This window comes from Trachypithecus francoisi, unplaced genomic scaffold, assembly GCF_009764315.1.
Source record: "Trachypithecus francoisi isolate TF-2019V2 unplaced genomic scaffold, Tfra_2.0 Lachesis_group11, whole genome shotgun sequence".
Classification (NCBI taxonomy): domain Eukaryota; kingdom Metazoa; phylum Chordata; class Mammalia; order Primates; family Cercopithecidae; genus Trachypithecus; species Trachypithecus francoisi.
In genome coordinates this window covers 100,491,734-100,514,066 of record NW_022681456.1, presented here as the reverse complement: position 1 = coordinate 100,514,066, position 22,333 = coordinate 100,491,734, and the positions used below count along the sequence as shown (strand labels likewise).

The 22,333-nt window shown below is 36.7% G+C and overlaps 1 protein-coding gene across 20 annotated transcripts in view; it reads right to left on the bottom strand.

Annotated features, from left to right (window-relative positions):
• Nucleotides 1–22,333, bottom strand: part of CAPRIN2 (caprin family member 2) — a 45,626-nt gene that overhangs the window by 20,352 nt on the left and 2,941 nt on the right. For 19 of the 20 annotated variants that reach the window (XM_033222514.1, XM_033222518.1, XM_033222515.1 and 16 more), the window contains 6 exons: nucleotides 21,342–21,404; nucleotides 11,313–11,399; nucleotides 5,237–5,475; nucleotides 3,929–4,011; nucleotides 1,686–1,853; nucleotides 589–632 (listed from right to left, as the gene is read on the bottom strand). In XM_033222514.1, coding sequence (XP_033078405.1) covers nucleotides 589–632; nucleotides 1,686–1,853; nucleotides 3,929–4,011; nucleotides 5,237–5,475; nucleotides 11,313–11,399; nucleotides 21,342–21,404 — 684 coding nt within the window. The remainder of the gene's footprint in view (nucleotides 1–588; nucleotides 633–1,685; nucleotides 1,854–3,928; nucleotides 4,012–5,236; nucleotides 5,476–11,312; nucleotides 11,400–21,341; nucleotides 21,405–22,333) is intronic. The other variant, XM_033222528.1, reaches the window with a different exon arrangement.

Here is a 22,333-nt window from a genome sequence, read left to right as displayed (position 1 = left end):
TTCTCCCGAGGTGACTCCCTCAAACATTAAAAGGCAGAGGACAGTTCAACTTCGAAGTTAAATTATGTAACCTTAAACCTTACATTTCCTAAGCTACCAGTGTTTTATTTATTTCCCCTATACATCAATTACACTGTTTTTGAATCTCCCATTCTTTTCAGCTTCCCATGAATTCCAATGTCACTTCAGAGAGAAAACAAATACCCTTTTCTGCTACCAATGTGAGTAAATTCTGGAGACAGGCAAAGTCCTGTGCATCTTAAAGTTCCTCTAACACAGGGGCCAAAAATAGCTAACACTTGGGCAGTCAGTGTGCCAGGTCAAATTCTAAGTAATATAGAATTTAGATCAACCTCTTTAATCCTCACAATAACCCCATGAATTAGTCATTATCATTATCCCTGTTTTACATATGAGGAATAACAGACACAGCTGGATCAGACTTCTTGCCCAAAGTCCCTAAGCTAGTAAACTGCAGAACCAGGGTTCAAGCTCAGGCAGTCTGGCTCCAGAGCCTTAGCTTCCAACCACAACCCTATACAAAAGGCTGGAAAATCAACATCAGCAAATTGTCCTTCAGTATCTTACCTCTTGTGGTTGTATCTCTGGCTGGGCAAATTCCATTAGAGACTCTGGGATGATAAAAAGAATTCGAATAAACACTACGGGAACTATAAGTTTTTGGACAGATTACAACTATAATTCATTCTAGAAACATATTTCAGAAGACTCATAACAGAAAAAGGGCAATACAATCAAGTATATTGATGGCAAGAGGAATTCTATTGCTTGTTAGTCCAAAGCATGTGGTCTGAGGCTAATTCAAACTAGTAGCTCTCCTTATGTAAGACACTTCACAAAAGTCAAGTTTCGGTTTAAAACTGATATCTGATTGAAAATAAGACTATTTCCTCTTACCCTAAAACACAGTTTTTTTCAAGTTAGCATTATAGCTCATGTCCCATGGGGTAAAAATTGGTCATCTCAGCTTGAAATAGAGCCCTTAAAAACCTCTTACAAGCCAGTTTAAGGTTAGGAGGGGATAAGAGAGTGGAGATACTTAAGCACTGGACTTTGTATTAAGAACTAAGGGGAAATAAACATGGAAAATGGTTTGACTCTTGCTTATGGCTACCAGAACCCTGCCTGGACTGCCTCCTTAGAAGAGATAGTTAATAAATCCAAGTTTGGTAAACAAAAGCAAAAGTGCCATTTGCTCAAAATATTTATTCCCCAGGCAAATGGTAATTTTAAAAGTATATTTTCTTTACTGACTTTAGCACTTTTTCTCCTGAATCGATATTTCAACCTTAGGTTAATTACATCCTCATTCTACTACAGTATTGGATTCTACCATAACTTTCATTGTAAACAATTTTAAACAGAATTATCCCACTAGTAGTTTAACAGAGAAGTTTACTGAATTCCATAAATGCCTCCTTTTAACCAATGTATTCTTATGGGAAAAAGTACAAACTAATATTTCTAATAAGGTTCACTCTGTAAATCATGGTGATAAAGCCTACAGATGTTTTATAAACCTAGGTTTATCCTGCAGTAAGTAAAGATTTCCATGCATGTAGAACCTTACAAATTAAAATAAGGCAATCATTGTACAATATGTGACTCATTTGGGGTATTAAAAAATGCAACCACTATAAGGATTTTCAGAGGTCACAACAAACCTGACTCTTTGACAGATTCAGTCTTCGATAATTGTGTTTTTTTCTCTGATTGTATCAGCATTTCATCCTCCAGTGGTACTTCCTTTTCCTTGGCATTTTTGGGAACTGGGATACTTTCAAAATAGCCTGAGTTCAGCAATTTAGACAGTAGATCTTTCAAGTGTTTGTCTAAGAAAGAGTGATTAAGACTTAGTTGTCACATGACCTCACTGAAAATTACTGGGAAATCCTAATTTTATCCTAGTTGTAGTACACCGTTACAATAGTTTACATTGATGTACACAATACATCGTTACAATAGTTTACAACAGTTTACATTTTCATGGTACTGACTGGAGAACTTATCAGTACCATGAAAAGTAAATATACAGTCCATCTTTATTTTATGCTGAATCAATATGAATTTTAACAAGATCAGAATCTCAAAAGTTCAGCAAGTCACTTTAGTTTCTCTGGACCTCCATTTCCACCATTTGAAAAATGACTAAAAATCAGAGACCCTAATCAAGTATGTCACTAAAGCATACATCTATTCTCTGAGATGAGAAATAAGTCATTTTTCCTATCTGCTCCCAAGACATCACAACTAGCAACCACTCTATCTTCCCCAAGTAATTAAGGCTTTAGAGAAGTGAAAGTCAGTTCCTCAAAATCTATTAGGTTGGGTTAGAAAGTCCTATATTGGACAATCTCTATTAGATTACTAATATTATTAATCTATTTTAGAAAACCCTATCTTGTACAAACTCTGAAGTATTTTTAGACTACAAAATTCCATCATGAAGATTTTACTCAAGTTATGCTGTTTGTCATTCCTACCACCTGACCATTTGATGATCAAGAAAAACCTTAAAATGATGCTGAAGTCACTACACTACAAATAGGTCTAAAGTCATTTTATTTGAATATCCATTAAAAACATAATTCCAAACTAAGCAGTTTCCGTACTTCATTTGAGTATATTATTCCTTTCATAGGACTACTATGACACAGATTTTGTCTTTAAAAAAAAATCAGCTTTCAGTTATAATTTACAGGCAAAATTCTCCTATCTTAACTGTACAGTTTTAACAGATATTTAGTTGTCTTACCACCAGAATCATGATACAGAGGATTTTCATCAACCCAAAAAGTTCCTTACTACCCCTTTTGCAATTAATCTCCTCCCCTGACCCCCTGAAAACCAATAACCCGCTATCATTCCATTATGTCTTTTCTAGAATTTCATATAAGTGAAATCATACAATATGTACTCATTTTATGTCTGGCTTCTTTCACTCAGCATAATTATTTTGAGATTCATCTATGTTGTTACATGTATCAATAGTTCTGTCCCTTTTTTATTGGTGAGTAGATTCCACCGTATGGGTATACCACATTTTATCGATTTATCAGCTGAATAAAGCTAATATGAACATTCATGTACAAGTACTTACATGAACACGTCTTCATTTATCTTAGGTACTAGAAGACCAATTGCTTCGTGTTATAAGTGTATGCTTCATTTTATTAAAATATTGCCAAACTATTTTCTAAACTCATTTTGCATTCTAACCAAGAAATAAACTTTTAATTTTGAATTAAGCTTGAATGAACTTAGAAATCTTAAGATAGTTACAGATACTTGGATTTTTTTTTTTTCAACGAAGCAATCACTGGTAACAAAAATATTTACTACCTTCTAGTAAGTTTTCATTACTCTAAGCTAGTACACAAAGCTATGTACTTCATGTCCAGTCATTTGTATTTGGTCATTTGGCCAAAGTCTATTTAGCAAGCCAAAAGAACTCTCTTTCCACAGACCACTTCCGGATCAACAGACAACAATGTTTCAATAGACTATAAAACCATTCATATATTCTTAGGCTGATCTAGTAGATAAGCCTCGATTATTAACACTGTGTGAACTTAAGATTCTTAAATAGAACAGGTACTACCGCACAGAATAGAAAACTGAACCCCAAAATGATCAAGCTAGTGTTGAAGCCAGCACTTAGCTCTATATCCAAATCATATTGACTTGCCACTTCAAAACTCTCCCTGAATATCATTTTAGTGACTAGGGTTACACAATAGCTGCTTTTAACAGGACTAAACAAAGGGATCATTCTCCCAATGAATATACTATTGTCAGACATGTAAGTTCTGATGGACTGACACAGTTTAGACCCTCAATATCATACTAAACTTCTAGACATAAAGTTTAGTATTTACTGCATAAGTCCAGAGTAGAGAAAACTCACATGTCGTTCCTACCACTGCTTTCTCACTACCTTCCAAAAGGTCCCAAAAGTACAAGGATGACTGCTCCATCTGGTCTTCAACACTGACAAGGAAAAGCAGCAGCAGAACAAAGTGGCTTTAGAAGTACATATATATGGAGCAGCACAATTTATGCAATTAACCCATTAACAGACAAGACATTCAAATGTTAATTTTGTCTTTTTGCTCTTTGGAAATAAAAAAATTGAAATGTATACACAGTGACTAAATGCCTGCTTGAGGATTTCAAATGTAAGAATTTTTCCTTAAAACAACTAAAATATGGATTTTACCAAATAAAACTATTAAAGAATAGACCAAAAAGAGTTTAAAGCTGCCAATGCAGTATCATTAGTTCAGGTGTATGCCCTAGATAAAAGAACACTGAAATAGAAATATTAAGAGCCGCATTTGACTTTAAAGAAAGCAGCTTATTTAACAAATTATGTTTTGCTTACATTTCATATATTAAAGTGAAGCTACATTCCCTGAACCCACAAAAGCAAAGAAAGCAATGTATAGATGATGATGATGGAGTAGACTATCAGCATGAGAATTTAAAAATATATGGCTATACATAGGCAATTAAGAGTTCTATTAGGTTTCTCTCTGATCAGAGACTGACTTCTAGTAACTGTTGAAATCTGACTCTACTTTAGTATGGCTAACAAATACAAAGCTGGAATAGCCTGCATCTAACAAAGCAAGAGCAAAGCATCTGTCCCCTAGCTGATTTACTCCATCAAAACAAAAAGAGCAGTGGATCACTGTGAGGGAAAAAAATCAGACAGCCCCAATTTGCAGGCTTTGTATTTTAAACTATCAAATGTTATTTCTCACTAGTTATTCACAGCATAAGAAGAACACCAAATAATTCTTACTTTGAAAATTTAATGATACCGGCCATGTTAAATATTATTTACCTCTACCTAAGTATAGCAGAAGTAAGAAGGCAACTCTGAAAAAATTATTTTAAAAGTTTTAGAAATAGATATTATAATATACTTGTACAGGATTAAAATTTGATGCTCAGACATCATTTTTTTAAAAATCAGTATTATAATAAAGAAGCATGTTAATGAGACCATTCAAATTCACTTTCCTTTCAGACAATCTGTCAACTCTGTCAGAGTCTGGGCCAGCCAAAGTTTCCATATTGAATCAAATTAATACTTTCTTAATTTCTCTCTCCCCTTCTCTAACACAAGCACACACACACACACACACACACTGCTAAAGAGCTAAAGTGTCAAGCGCTTCATTTCAGGAAAATCTTTTCATTAGCTTACCTCAGACTTTCATTTCTTTCAGGGCAGGTCAGTTTTGAAAACTTAATGAGGTAGTCAAGTTCTTTTGAAGGCAAATACACTGCACCATTCAAACCCCCTTTAAAGTCTTTTTGTACGTGTTCCTGTGTCAAGTTCTGCAATACATACTGAACTTGAAGTATAGTTCGAAGCTTTTTCTTCTCAGCCTCAAGTTTTAGCATGTGCTCCCTTCTCTGGGCCTTCTTCTGCGCTTTTAGTAGCTGTTAAAACAAATGGCTAATTAAGGGTAACAATTCTCTACCATCCCATATTAGAAATACGTGTTCTACAAAGTCTAAACCCAAATAGCTGAGATTAGATGATAAATCTCATGACTGTCAAACTATCAGTTTAGTCTGTCTCCTTTTTGAGCTAAAGAAGTCACTGAGTAATAAACTGGTTTGTCTCAGGTAACTGGAGCCAAGGGGATCAAATATCTGACTCCCAAATCCAGGATATGTCTAGTACTGCTAATATCACTATGATGAGCAGTGAAGTACCAATCACTGACGTCCATATTCATTTCAACATTTTACTCTTTTGCGTGTATGTATATCAGTCCTTTTTGGACCTTTTAGGATTTTTATTTTCATTTCATATTTCAAGGGAAAATATATTTGAACTAAAAAGGTCAATTTTCAATCAACCAAAGACGACTGGCTAAAGCATAAGGAACTGAAAAGCTAACGGACATAAAATGTCTTCCAAGTGTAATGCCAAAAATCAGCCACAGCAAACATGCTATTTTGTTTAAGAAGTAAAATTAAAAATTTTTTAAATAATAATTTGTGCTGTCAGTCTGGACCGAGCTATATCCTCCAATATTTAGCTGACAAAACAGATATAGAAAATAAATGGAGCTTAAGTTTTCCCTCAGGCCAGGCACAATGGTACACACCTGTAATCCTAGCCCTTTGGGAGGCCGAGGAGGGTGAATCACTTGACCCCAGGAATTCAAGACCAGCCTGGGCAACATGGCAAAACCCCATCTCTACAAAAAATACAAAAATTATCTGGGCATGGTGGTGTATGTCTGTAGTCTCAGCTACTCAGGAGGCTGTGGTAGACAGATAGCTTGAGCCCAGGAGGTCAAGGCTGCAGTGAGTGGTGACAGTGCCACTGAGTGGTGACAGTGCCACTACACTCCAGCCTGGGCAACAAAGTGAGATCCTATCCCCTACCAAAAAAAAAAAAAAAAAGTTTCCCCTCCAACAATGTGTGTATATAGATTGAGCAGCCCTAGATCTACTCTAAAGCTTAGAACTGTAACACCTTGAAGTCTGACATAATATTCACGGGTCCCAGAAAGGACTTGCCATTTAACTAAAAAGTACTATCTCTTTCCATTAAGAAACCTAAAAGGTCTTCTCCCTCCATAGTTTTTCTAATTGTAACGTTTCCGTCATATTGGATATTTCACAAGGTATGAAGATTAAAATACAAAAAAAAAAAACCACTAAGATTTTTTTCTATAGACAGGTCAAAGTATTTTGATATAGCATCAATATTTTAAATTATATAAAAGAGATGTTCATAAATCCTAACAGATTAAAATTAGGGGGGAAAAAATCTCATGAAAAAAATTCACTGTGGCATAATTAATCCCTTCCTAGGGGATGTGGAAGCAACTTTTGAATTGAGCTACTGCTAGGGGCAGAAAGATAATAAGTGAAGATAAAATTTTGAGAATGAGAAATAGACTGGTTGAAGGTTGCATGAGCAAGCACATTTTCTCAGATGGGAAAGGCTCAGTAAGGCTTTTTCCAAGACCTCAGTATAGACTGCATCAACAACACTTACCAAAACTATAGGATTCTCTGATCCTGCTTGAGAGAAGAAAAGAGGATGGAGGTGGCACTCCTAGCTCTCCAAGACACTGGGATTCTCTTGGACAGAGTTTCATCATGGTATAGGCAAAAGCAACTGATTCACAGGGCATCTTCAGACAATTATACCACACGATTATCTCAGATTTATCTTTGGCCAGTCTCCCAAGGTAGGACTGGGTGGTCGTATGGGCTCATGCCACCTTGAACTTCCCCTATCAAAGTATTTTTGGGTTTTTTGTTTGTTTTTGAGACAGAGTGTCATTATGCCATCCAGCCTGGGGTGCAGTGGCACAACCAAGGTTCACTGCAGCTTCGACCTCTTGTGCTCAGGTGACCCTCCCACCTCAGCCTCCTGAATAGCTGGAACTACAGGTACATGTCACCATACCTGGCTAATTGTTTTTTTATTTTTTATTTTTATAGAGATGAAGTCTCCCTATGTTGCCCAGGCTGGTCTCGAACTCCTGAACTCAAGCAATCCTCCTCCCAAAGGGCTAGGGTTACAGACGTAAGCCACCATCCCTGGCTATTTTTTATTTATCTGCATCCACGATGACAGGGACTACATCTACTGTTCACCAATATTCACTAGTGCTCAGCACAGAGTCTGACACATATCAGGGCCTCAAATTTTTGTTGAATAAAATCAAGTAACAAGAAAGTCTCCCAGATCATGATCAGGTGTCATGAAAAGCCACGGACAAGGGCCAATTTTGCCTTCTTTAGATGAAAATTAGAAAGGTAAGTTACATTGTTCTCTTTTTCCAGTTGAGGATCAGTTTGGAAAGGAAAACAGAAGAAGTAAACCACTCTTAATCAGTAGTACTGAATGATAAAATTGGTAAGTTGGTTTTCTGTGTGGTTTTTTTTTTTTTGAGATGGAGTCTCGCTCTATCACCCAGGCTGGAGTGCAGTGGCGCGATCTCAGCTCACTGCAAGCTCTGCCTCCTGGGTTCATGCCATTCTGCCTCAGCCTCTGGAGTAGCTGGGACTACAGGCGCCCACCGCCACGCCTGGCTACTTTTTTGTATTTTTAGTGGAGTCAGGGTTTCACCATGTTAGCCAGGATGGTCTGGGATCTCCTGACTTCGTGATCCTCCTGCCTCAGCCTCCCAAAGTGCTGGGATTACAGGCGTGAGCCACTGCCCCTGGCCAATAAAATTGGTTTTCTTAATCGAGACTCAGAATGATGAATCCCTACCAGGGGACAAAACTCATGAGGACAAAGCAGAATGTGACAAGGTCGAAAAGAAGGACTTCCAACTTTATTTTGAAGGGAAAAAAGAAAACATTCCACAAACTGCAAAACTGGCTATTATAGAACATGTCTGACAAAAGAAAAACTTAAAAGAGGAGCCCAAAAAATTACCAAGAAAAAAAAAAAAAAACTCAAAAGTACTGCCAAGCACCTTTTAGGGTCTTGATTCAGTAAGGCAACCTCCAAAGTACTTTCTCATGTCACCTAAAATGAAAGTAAATCTCAAACACAGGCAAGTAAAAATAATTTCATGGATATTAACAAAATTTGGTGAGTTGGGAGCTACCTCTAGACTACAGCAGAAAACACACACACACACACACACAGATAAGACACTATCTTCATGGTATAGAGAAAAAGTACCTAGGGCCATATCTTGGCTCTACCACTTACTGGCCATACGACTTTGAATAAGTTCCTTTTACCTAAATGTAAAACCTGAAACTATAAAAACCCTGTAAGCTAACCTAGGAAATACCACTCTGAATGTAGGAACTGGCAAAGATTTCATAACAAATATGGCAAAAGTAATCACAACAAAAGCAAAAACTGACAAGTTAGATCTAATTAAACTTAAGAGCTTCTATACAACAAAAGAAACCATGAACAGAGTAAACAGACAATCTACAGAACAGGAGAAAACTTCTGCAAACTATGCATCTGACAAACATCTAATACCCAGTATCTATAAGGAAGTTAAATAAATTTACAAGAAAAATAAACATTAAAAAATGGGCAAAGGACATGAATAGACACTTTTCAAAAGAAGACATATATGTGGCCAAAAAGCATATTAAAAAAGCTCAACATCATTGATCATTAGAAAAATGCAAATGAAAACCACAATGAGATGCCATCTCATACCAGTCAGAATGGCTATTGTTAAAAAATTTAAAAATGACAGATGCTGGCAAGGCTGCAGAGAAAAGGGAATGCTTACAGACTGTTGATAAGAGTGTAAATTAGTTCAACCATTGTGGAAAGCAGTGTGGCGATTCCTCAAAGAGCTAAAACCAGAACCACCATTTGACCCAACAATCCCATTACTGGGTATACATCCAAAGGAATATAAATCATTCTACCATACACGTGTATGTTCATTACAGCACTATTCACAATAGCAAAGACATGGAATCAATCTAAATGCCCACCAATGATAGACTAGATAAAGAAAACATGGTACATATACACCATGGAATACCATGCAGTCATAAAAAAAGAACAAGATCATGTCCTTTGTGGGAACATGGATGGAGTTGGAGGCTATTATCCTTCGCAGACTAACACAGGAATAGAAACCAAATACCACATGTTCTCATGTATAAGTGGGGGCTAAATAATGAGAACACATGGACACATATGGGGAAAAACACACACTGGAGCCCCTTGAGGGTGAAGGTAAAAGGAGGGATAGGATTAGAAAAAATAACTATTAGGTACAAGGCTTAGTACCTGGGTGACAAAATAATCTAAACAACAAATCCCCATGACATGAGTTTACCTTTATAACAAACCTGCACATATACCCCTAAACTTAAAATAAAAGTTTTCTTAAAAAGAAGAATAAGTCGTGCATGTAATCCCAGCTACTTGGGAGGCTGAGGCAGAAGAATCATGTGAACCCGGAAGGCGGAGGTTGCAGTGAGCCAAGATTGCGCCATTGCACTCCAGCCTGGGCGACAGGACAAGACTCCGTCTCAAAAAAAAAAAAAAAAAGATTCCTGATCTGTAAAATGGGACTATTTATAGCAACTTTCCAGACTATTGTAAAAATCAAGTGGAACCGCATAGCTGCCTGGTACAAGGTAGGCATCGTTTAAACATTTTTAATCTAAAAAGAAAAGAATACATTAGAAAAATACAGACCTGAATGAAAAACTAAATTGTTACTGGGTAACTATGAGTAAAGACAGAAGACAGAAAATTTTAAACATCATAAAAGTATGCTTCTAACTATATTTGTAATCCTTCTTAGCCAAGAATTAAGATGGTAAATGTCTCCAGCCTAAAATAATTTTTTTGATTCCAGAGGAATGGAGAAGAGAATTTTAGTTCACTAAAAAGAAAAATAGGCCAGGGCGATTGCTCACACCTGTAATCCCAGCATTTTGGGAGGCCAAAGCAGGAAGATCCCTTCAGTACAGGATTATAGCCTGCAGTGAACTATGATCACACCACTGCATCCAGGCTGGGTGAGAGAGTAAGACCTTGTCTCTAAAATACAATAAAAAATATATATAATTTTTTTAAATGAAAATATCCAAAAAAAGAGAAGAGATTATCTTATGAGGCATGCTCTCCACTCCAGGAATGAATTTATTTAAAGATTTCTGCAATTGTTGGAACATGACCTTTAAAGGACCTTCTAATGCTAAGATTTGAAAAAGTAAAGAATACTTCATTGAGAAGTGTTTAAGACTTCATATTACTGATTAAATTTGTCAGAGATAAAAGTTTGAACTGCCAACATACATAACCTAACAAGTAGCAGGGCCAGATTTAACTCTATTTAATGTGAGTCATTAATTTTCCCATTAATAATTTGCATGCTTTCAAGACTACCAACTCTGGTGTCTCGTATGTTAAATAATGTGAAAGAAGCCTATCTTATATAAATTTACAAGCCTATATTCTAAAATATCTTTAATAAATATACCTTGTCAAAAGTTTGATTCCCTTTCTCAATGATTTCTATAATTCTATAATTAAACAACATACATTAGATAACCAATGCTTTATTCACAATGTCTCATATTCAGATGCCATTTGTGTTCTCCCTTGAGACTACAGAAATCTGAAAAAAAAAACTAGTTCTCCAACAGTTATCCTCAACCCTCCATCCCAATAAAATATCAGCAGAAATTAGATGAAGAATAACCAAACACCATTATTAGACACTGACACACTTGACATTTTCTCCAAGATCAATGGTTAAAACTGGTTTCAGGAAAAGCAAAGAAAACATACTCACATCCAGGCTCAACCCAGAAAAGGTTTTCTGAAGCTCCTTGGCAAATTCCAAATTATGTAGCACTTCTTCATATTTCTCTACTGCTTCCTACCAAATAGGATAAGAAAACATTAATTTTATGACTGTTTAAGTATAAATATGTGAAAATAAGTGTTTCTTAAACACAGAAGAGATTTAAGACCTTATCGCTATTTACTATACATACACAAAAAAAGTACTTGCCTAAAGAAAAAGGAGAAAGAATATTAATATAAGTTATATTAAGTTGCATTTAAAAATTCAATTCTAATGCCAGAAATTCAATTTTTATATTAGAAACATGAGTCCCAATTTTACCCCTATAAAGTCTAAGATCAGAGAGGCCTGTTGGTTTTAATAGCACTGAGCCAATAGGATTTCTCTGTTAATATTCATTCACTACTCAAACATATTACACAAATAGCACGGTGAGTATCAAACAGATGAACAACCAACTTCGAGACATGTATAATATGGTAGAAAGACTTAGAATAATTACCTATAACAGACAAAAATAAATATTATAACAAACAATATGCAATGTCCTACAGGAAATTTAAAGGAGCAAAAATTTTTTTAAAGATTTCCCAGATGAACAACACTGACAGAAAAGAGGGGGGTCATTTCATGGGACTTTAACTCAAATCTATATGGAAAGAGAAAGGACCAATCTGAAACAGAACAAGGTGGAGAACCTGCACAACCAAATACATATTATAAAGCCTCAGTAATTAAAAGAGTAAAGTATTACACTCCAAGGTATCTACCCAAAAGAAATGAAAACATGTCCACATAAAGACTTGTATATAAATGTATACAGCAGCATAATATCCCAAAATGAAAACAATCCAAATATCCAGCAACTGGTAAGTGGATAAACAAAATGTGGTACATGCATACAATGGAATACTAGTCAGCGACAGAAAAAAATGAAATACTGGTATATGCTATATAACATGGATAAACCTCAAAAATATTATGCTAAGTAAAGGAAGCAAGATGCAGAAGACTATTTTATGTGAAATGTCCAGAAAAGACAAATTTATAAAGCTAGAAAGTAAATCAGAGCACAAAAGAGAACCTTGAGGGGATGATAGGAATACTCTACAATGAGACTGTGCTAACAAGCTCGATAACTCTACAAATTTACTATAAACAAATGTATGCTTACAATGGGTTTACTTTGTGTTAAGTACATTATATCTCAATAATGTTGAAAAAATAGACTAATATTAAGTCTTTATAAAACTACAGAATAGGAACTCCTATGTAATAATACCAGTATTAGTACAAATTGGTACAATAATTTTGGAAAACAGTTCAGTATTTTCACCTATGAAGTTAATCATAAGCATGTCCTACAGCCTAATGATATACCCTGAAAAAAAAAATTCCTCAAAGTAAAATTCTTCATAGTGACAAAAAAAAAACCTCAAGCATCCATCTATTTACAGACTAAAATTAAGTAGAGAGAACCAAATAAAATACAGGCACTTGTATTGATATAAAAACACTAAATATAATGAGTAAAAAAAGCAAACTGCAGAACATATAGCATGATACCACTTACTATAACGTACAAAAAAAGCAACTCTAACAGAGCAGCCAAAAAAAAAAAAAAAAAAAAAAGCTCTTAAAAGCAAGGGAAAACTTCAGGGTCATGGTTACAGGAAACAGAAAGTACCACACTAGAAAGCAGCCTCAACACTGTTAGAAACATACTATTTGAGTTGAGAGTTGGGTTCTGGTGCTTGCTTTATTATGTGTTATAACTTACATGGAATATATTGTTTCCGCCATATATTTTATAATAAAAAGGTATAGAAGTCTTCCTGCTACGGAAATTAGAATAAGCAGATAACATTACCAGGATATGCAGTCCTCAGAGGGATGTAAAACTATAAAGAAACACTCCTCCATCTCTACTCCCAAGTGGTATTAACTTTGACTCAAAAAAAGCGGCATCAGCTGGGAACTACAACTTTCCATCATCTAATGTAGACCTATCCTTTCATTTTTCCTTTCTTTACTAAGTGAAGAAGTTATCCCCTTGCCACCCCCACTTCTACCTGTGCCCTGGATCCTACTGAACTCTGCCTTCATACAAAACTTTCCTTTAGGATTCCCTCTTTAAGGTCTTCTAACAGAGAGCTGCTCCCTCTCTATTGATGCTTAAGTCAGCATTTTACAAGTTCATGTCATTCCCAATCTAAACAAGAAAAATTAATTCTTCTGTGACAACTACTTCCCTCCAGCATTACACAAATTCAAACGTGTTTTCAGTCTCCAGTTCTTCAGACCTCATCAACCTGGATTCCATTTCCACCAGAACTGTTTTAGCTGAAGTTAGCAATTGTCGATGTCATCCTTTAAAGCTATGGATCTTTTATAGCTCTCATTTTGGTTGACTTAGCAGCAGCCTTCAACAAGAAGGCACACTCCTGCTCTACAGACATTTCTTGTTTCTCCTAACACTAAACTTCCATTTTTCCAGCTGGTTATTTACTAGCAATTTTTCCATTAGCTTCTCTCACCTGTATTTAGCACCTGTAAAATAGGAGTAATAGAATCTACCTCACAAGGATGCTGCACAATCTAAATGATTGCATATGTATAAAACACTCAGAATGATGCCTGATCCTAATAAGTACATCACATTTTTAGCCATTATTGTCCAAACATTAAATGTCAGAGTTCCTCAGGATTCTGTCCTAGGCTTCTCTACTCTGCTTTCCATACTCTCACCCAAGACAGTCTCATCTCCTCTAATGATTTCAAGTAGTGGTCATACAGGTGATATTTCTATCGGCTAAACTTCTCCATGCTCCAGACCCATTTACCTAAACACCTGGTACCAGACACTGATGTCTACCAGGCACATTAAAACCAACAGTACAAAATTGAGCTCTTCATCCTACTCCATCCTCCCAAAACCTCCTTCTGCCCCAGTGGTCCCTCGTTTAATAAATGATTTTACCATCCATCCATTGTTCAAGCAAGAAACCTGAAACCACTCTCAGCTCTACCCTCTACTCCTACATCCAATTACCAAGCCATGCTGATTTTACCTCTCAGATCCAGCTACTTGATTCAAGTCCCTCTGCCACTGCCTTAGTAGGGCTTCCATAATCATTCACCTAGACTACAGGCAACCCTTTTCTAATTTCCTTACATCCATACACCATCTCCAAACCATACTTCACACTGCAATCAAACTGATTTTTTTAACTAAAAATCTGTAGTTGTTCCCTGCTTAAATGTATCTGTACCATTTCTGATGTCTCTGGGAAAAAGTAATTTTCAAATGGTGCACAAAGACCTACCCCCTCCAGCTTCATCACCCATCCACATGACCTTCTTTACAGTTTCTTTGTAAAAAACCAAAAATCTGTTCCTTCTCAGAGCCTTTACACATGCAAGCATCTGCCTAGCCTTCTGTTCTTCTTCTTCCTCCCTCCCCCCTTTCACTGGCTAAATCTCATTCATATTTTAGGTCTTAACTAAAGTTCTTCCTTTCTTAGGGCAGCTGGCCTTAACTCTCTAGACTAGGATGGATCCTGCATTACAATGTCTTTTCATCCTGTACTTCACCTTCTTAACATCCATCACATCTGTATTTGCTTATTCCCCACTCTCTTCCCCATTACATTATAGACTACACATGGTAATGATCATATTTGTCCCCTAGGTATTATAACCCTAATATTAAGTACAGCATCTCCTAGAGTAGATACTTAATATATCTTGTTGAATGAATAAAAGATAGTTCAGATGATCTTAGAGAGCATCAGATATGCTCAAGATTCTGAACAATTTAAAACTTTTGAAAGAAATATACTGAGAGCTGTTTCAAGAAAAGGACACCACAGACAATAGGACTGGTGAATTGAAGGAAGGATCTCAAGACAAGGATATTAACTAGGAAGCATACGTAAAGTTTACGTGGCTTGCCTTGACTAGGCCAACAGCAATGGAATTACAAAAGAGGGAAGATTCTATATTTTTTATGAGTTTACTACAGATGTACTAAATATAACACAGGATCACAGTTCAGCAGCAAAAAAAAGATACCAAATTCTAATTCTTTAACAACAAAAACTTCAGCAGAACCAAAGACATCAAGTTCCCCTTGCCTATTGCTTGAGAATTCACTTGAATCTCAGCTCTCCATTTCAAATCCAGATCTGAACCAAACATACTAAAGTTATAAATGTAACAATTTAAATCATTCAAATTATAAAGTTACATTAAATTATTACAAGTTAAAGTGACTCCAAAAACAACTTCATTAGACATTCTTTCTATTATTTGAAAAGAGAAACCTATGTTACCAATTTAACATAAACCTTATGTAGCTTAGCCTTGACAGATCCCTTAAGAGTTACTACTTCAAAGAGCCTGCAAGAGCCATATAGAACATTACAAGTTTTATTTACATTATTATAAGTACTTGTTGAGTTAAAAAAGCAAATCAAACTAAAGTTATAAAACTTATCACAAATAATACTGAAAATACAGTATCAAATCAAATACAACTGAACCAGTGCTTGAAGGAAAATTCAGTCTTCAAGAAATTTTAGAAAATTTTCACAATTTGAAAAGCAAATAACCAAAAAACAAAAAAGCAGAAAAATTTTTAAAAACTGGAATAAAGTCCAAAGCTGACTTTGGGTGGGAGGGAGGAATATACCCCTAGATAATATAAGAGTAAACTGAGGAAATAAAACCACACAAAACTAGAAAATTACAACAGAAACAGGCTGTATTACACTTTTATTAAAAACTACTTGGCCCTAATCTATGGAAATGAATTTTAAAAACTGAATAAAACAGGTGATTTTCAATGAGAAGTTTTTAAAAACTGATGCCAAAAGAAATCTAAACAAAATCAATTTCCAAAGGAAAAAATAGAGAATATTTTCAAAGAGCTCCCTCCTCAAAGAGAACCAGGCACAGACAGTTTCACACAATAATCCAACCAAACTTTAAAGACCATGTATAGCAGAAACACTGCCACAGTATTAAAACTCAAGTATTAAACACAGTATTAAAAATCAAGAGTGAACCCTAATGTAAACTCTAAACTACGAACTTTGGGTGATGATGATAATGCATCAATGTAGATTCATAGAAAGTAAAAAATGTATTTCTCTGATGAGAGATGTTTACAGTGGAAGAGGTTGAGCTTGTATGGGGTGAAAGTGCTACTCCAGTGAATGCATGAATAATAAGCAAACAAATGCTATTGCTGATGTGCACAAGATTTGAGCACATCAGCAATAGCAAAACCTAGTCGAGAACAAGACCCTAACTCTCTTTTATTCGGTGAAGGCTGAGAGAGTGAGGAAGCTGCAGAAGAAAAATTGGGAGCTAGCAGAAGCTGGTTCATGAGGTTTAAGGAAAGAAGCCATCTCCATCACATAAAAGAACAAGATGAAGCAACAAGTGCTAATGTAGAATCTGCATCAAGTTAGCCAGAAAATCTAGCTAAAATAATTGATGAAGCTCACTACACTAAACAACAGAGTTTTAATGTAGACGCAAGAGTCTTCTATTGGAAGAAGGTGCCATCTAGGACTTCCATAACTAGAGATAAGAAGTCAATGCCTGGCTTCAAAGCTTCCACATGCTGACTCTCTTGCTAGGGTCTAATGCAGCTGATGACTTTAAGTTAAGGCCAATACTCATTTACAATTCTGAAAATCCTAGGACCCTTAAGAATTATGCAAAATCTACTCTGTGCTTTACAAACAAAATAACAAAGCCTGGATGATAGCACACCTTCTAACAGCACTGCTGACTGAATATTTTAAGCCCACTGTTGAGACCTATCATTCAGAAAAAAAAGATTTCTTTCAAAATATTACTGCTCATTGACAATGCACCTTGTCACCCAAGAGCTGTGACGGAAATATACAAAGGAATCAATGTTGTTTTCATGTCTGGTAACATAACATACATTCCACGTCCCATGGATCAAGGAGTAATTTTGACTTTCATGTCTTAAGAAATACATTAGTCCGGGTGCGGTGGCTCATGCCTGTAATCCCAGCACTTTGGGAGGCCGAGGCAGGCAGATCACCTGAGGTCGGGATTTCGAGACCAGCCTGACCAACATGGAGAAACCCCGTCTTTACTAAAAACACAAAATTAGCTGGGCATGGTGGCGCATGCCTGTAATCCTAGCTACTCAGGAGGCTGAGGCAGGAGAATTGCTTGAACCTGGGAGGCAGAGGCTGCAGTGAGCCGAGATCGCGCCATTGTACTCCAGCCTGGGCAACAAGAGCGAAACTCCTTATCAGGAAAAAAAAAAAAAAAAAAAAAAGGAAAGAAATACATTTTGAGAAGGCTATAGCTGCCATAGATAGTGATTCATCTAATAGATCTGGGCAAAATAAATTGAAAAGTTTCTGGAAAAGATTCCCCACATTCTAGATGTCATTAAGAACATTTGTGGTTCATGGGAGGATGTCAAAATATCAACATGAACAGGAGTTTGGAAAAAGCTGACTCTAACACTCATACATGACTCTGAGGGGGTTCAGAACTTCAGCAGAGGAAGTAACTGCACATGTGGTGAAAACAGCAAGAGAACTAGAAGTAGAGCCTGAAGATATGACTAATTGCTGCAATCTCAGGATAAACTTTTAATAGATGAGGAGTTGCTTCTTATGAATGAGCAAAGAAAGAGATTTCTTGAGATAGACTCTATTGGTAAAGATATCATGAACATTGTTGAAATGACAACAAAACCTTTAGAATTTTACATAAACTTATAATTGATAAAGCAGCAGCAGCAGGGTTCGAAAGACTGACTCCAATTTTGAAAAAAGTCCTACTGTGGGCAAAATCCTATCTAACAGCATCACATACTACAGAGACATCTTTCATGAAAGAAAGAGTCCATCAACGTGGCTAATTTTACTGTTGTCTTATTTTAAGAAACTGCCACAGCCACTCCAACCTTCAGCAACCACCACCCTGATCTATCATCAGTAATCAACACTGAGGTAACACTCGTCAACCAGCAAAAAGATTACAACTCACTGAAGGCTCCGACGATTATTAGCATTTTTTAGCAATAATTTTTAATAAAGGTGTGTACCTTCTTTTTGACACAGTACTACTGCACACTGAAGAGACTACAGTATAGGACAAACATAACTTTCACATGCACTGGGAAACCAAAAAATTTGTGTGACCTGCTTTTTGCAATCTTCACTTTATCGTGGTGGTCTGAAACAGAACCCACAATATCTCTGAGGTATGCCTATACTGGTAACAGTTCTCTGAAGATTCTATTTTTTTCCTTCTGACTTACCTGCATTTTCTAAATTTTCCACCTTATATATTGCATGTATGAGGTGTGATTTCTCAAAAGTAGCACCAACTACGTGCTTAGTTACATCTAAAGACCTAACATTCATTTTATACTTAGTAAATCTACATGTAATAAATATTTTATATACCTACTACATGCTATATTCTATGCATTAGGAATACAGCAACTGGGCCGGGCGCGGTGGCTCAAGCCTGTAATCCCAGCATTTTGGGAGGCCGAGACGGGCGGATCACGAGGTCAGGAGATCGAGACCATCCTGGCTAACACGGTGAAACCCCGTCTCTACTAAAAATACAAAAACTAGCCGGGCGAGGTGGCGGGCGCCTGTAGTCCCGGCTACTCAGGAGGCTGAGGCAGGAGAATGGCGTAAACCCGGGAGGCGGAGCTTGCAGTGAGCTGAGATCTGGCCACTGCACTCCAGTCCGGGCGACAGAGCGAGACTCCGCCTCAAAAAAAAAAAAAAAAGGAATACAGCAACTAACAGACAAAATCCTTACTTTCATGGAACTTACATTGTAAGGGTAGGAAAGAAACAAAATAAAACTTCATAGCTTGTCAGAGAAGTGCTAACTTCTATTAAGAAAAATTAAGCAAGGAAAGGAGCTAAGAAGTGTGAATGGGGAAGTGGTAGTGAGGTGAGAGCAGATCTCACTGTGGGTACCTTCAAATAAAAAGATGGAAGAGGTTGGGAATTGAACCACTGAAACATCTGGAGAAAGAGCATCCCAAGCAGTAGGAAGATCATGTGCAAAAAGCCCTGCAGAAGTGTGCCTGGGATGTCTGAGGGGCAGCAAGGAGGCTAGGGTAGGTAGACTGGAGCTAGCGAGGGAAAGAAGAGCAGGAAATGGAGTCAAAATGTCAAAGAAAACAGGAAGGATATTCTGTAGTGCTTTGTAGACACAGTAAGGACATTTTACCACCAGATGTGAACAAATGGGGACTTCTGAGCAGAGGAATAACCATCTTGACTTGCATCAGAACAGGATCACTGAATTTACTACGTTGAACAGACTTGGAGAGGGCAGAAATAGAAAAATCTGCGAGGAAGAAGTAATTACTACTGTAATAAGTAATGCAGATGAAAGATTATACAGCCTGGATGAAGATGGCAGAAATGGTCAGTTTCCTGATTTACCTTAAAGGGAGAAGTGAGCAGACTTGCTGATGAGCTGGACGTGAGCTATGAGGAAAAAGGAGATAAATTCTCCAAGATTTTTGGCACCTCCTTCTAGTTGATCAAGCCATCAACTCACACAGCTAAGATTAGAGGAGAAGCAGATTTTGGGGAATAGGGAAAAATTACAAAGTGTCAGATAGGCAAATGGACACAGAAATATTGAGTTCAGAGGACTGATCTGTTGGCAATATAAATTGGGCAATTGTCAGCATATGACTCCAGATAACAAAGTTCATACATTTATTATAGAAGCAACATGTGGCTATAAAGACAGTAATGAAATATTAAGAATGAAGTTTGCCTGGCTGGAGCAATTAATATAGCATGTCCTTAACATTTCTTAGAGAGCTACCATGGGAATGATCAATCTCCAACCCCCTCTCCCCGATGTTTCTCAAAAATAAAGAACACAATTCTAACAGGACACTTTATTCAAGAATATTTACACACACAAAAAAAAGTTTTATCACTTTAAGAGTTAATGAACACACCATGACTTCAAAACAAAGCCACACTGAAATGCTGCATGTCCAGCTAGGTCCTCTCCCCAGCTAAGTGAGCACACCATTCACAGAGCTCACACAATTCGAATATGTGTCTCAGCAAAATTATAACTTACTACTACATCACAAAAATTCTGGGTCAGTGAAGAGGAGTCACTATGGAATGGGAAAAGTCCGTGAATGCCAGTATCTATGACGTATAGCCAAAAATTTTAGTTGAAAAACATAAAGACAAAAGACCCACAAACAAGATCAAATAATTTTCAAATAAATGTGTCCCTTCTTAGCCAGGAGACATGATCAAGTCAAAATGGCAAACATCCACAAAGCACTGTTTCCTTTCCATATTGCAAACTCTCCTTCACAAATTACATAAAATTTGCAATTACCAGGTATATCATTGACAAGCTAACCAATGGAAAAAACGCAAGTAGCCTAATGTTTATAGTAAGTTTTTTTTTTTTTTAAAGGCCAGATATCTATCAGATAACATGCCTCCTGAGAGGGGACACGAAAATCCAGGAGAGAAAAGTAGGAAGAGACCATGAAAGGAATTAAAGTGAGGCAGCTAGAGAAAACTAAGGTAAGCTACAGTAAATATTCTTTCACATTTTGGAGCACAAAGATGTCAGGTTTAGAATACACCAGTGAAGAGCTGAAAGAGTATGCCCTTCTCTTCTCCTTCAGTCCACTCTGGCACGTAAGTTTAATTTAAATCTGTATGTTAACTCTTAGTGACAGTCTACAATTTCACTCCTGTTTAACAATCTACACCCCCATGCATACTGTCTTCTAGTCAACAGAAAAAAAAAGTCATATCTGAGATCTAACAGGCACAAACAACAAAGGCTTCTGAAACAGTTTTGAACAAACTGTGGATTTTAACTGTGTGTGTGTACTATAAAAACTCTGGTCTCACTAAATCCATGTAGAGTTTTATTAAGAAAAGAAAACCCGCAAGTCTTACTAAAAGATCATAAGCCACTTACCAACTGGTCTGGATTAAGTTGCTCTCCACTTTTCAGGCGATCCTTATAATCTTCCAGTTTGAGCTACAAAAGAGAAACTTGTATCTACTATAGTCTGATACAAAATTCAGAAGCAAATAAACTAAATGCCAGACTTTGTCTCTAGGGAACAAAGTCCTTGAAGCAAGCTATCAATCTGCAAGACTACCATTTTACTATAAGGCACGCAGCAACTGTAGATGAGTTCCAGTCAGGGGAGAAAAAATACACAGAATCACATGAGTCTGGAATTACAAAAGTTAAGCAGTAACAAAACTATTTTCTCCTAATGACTCTATTAATAACAAACTAGACTACTTAACCCATGGGGACTTAACTAGTAAATCATATGTCCCCAACACAGTAGTTTCTCAACAAGGGACAATTTTGTCCCCCAAAGATACCTGGCAATATCTGGGGATATTTTTGGTTATCACAACTTGGGAGAGGGAAGGGAGGTGAAGAGTGCTACTGGTATCTTGTGGTTAGAGGCCAGGGATGCTGCTAGGCATCTTAAAATGCACAGGACAGTCCTTTACAACAAGGAATTATCCAGTACAAACATCAGTGGTGTAGAGGTTGAGAAGCCCTACTCTAATCTTATGCTTAAACTGTTAGTTCAGTTACCTGTTGAATTATGTGGCATTTTCCTAAAAGGAAACTCCTATTGGAAGTACAGAAACATAAAAGAATTCTTTTCTATCATTAAAGTAGGCTCATCCTGAAGTTATTTTTCATATTATATTTGATACTTAAGGAAATTATGAAAGATAAATTGCATTTATTGGCCCCATAATAATGACATAAACCCACTATGGTATTCTTTTTTTTTTGAGATGGAATCTCACTCTGTTGCCCAGGCTGGAGTGCAGTGTCGTGATCTTGGCACACTGCAACCTTCACCTACCAGGTTCAAGCGATTCTCCTGCCTCAGCCTCCCGAGTAGGTGGGATTACAGGCACCCCCCACCACGC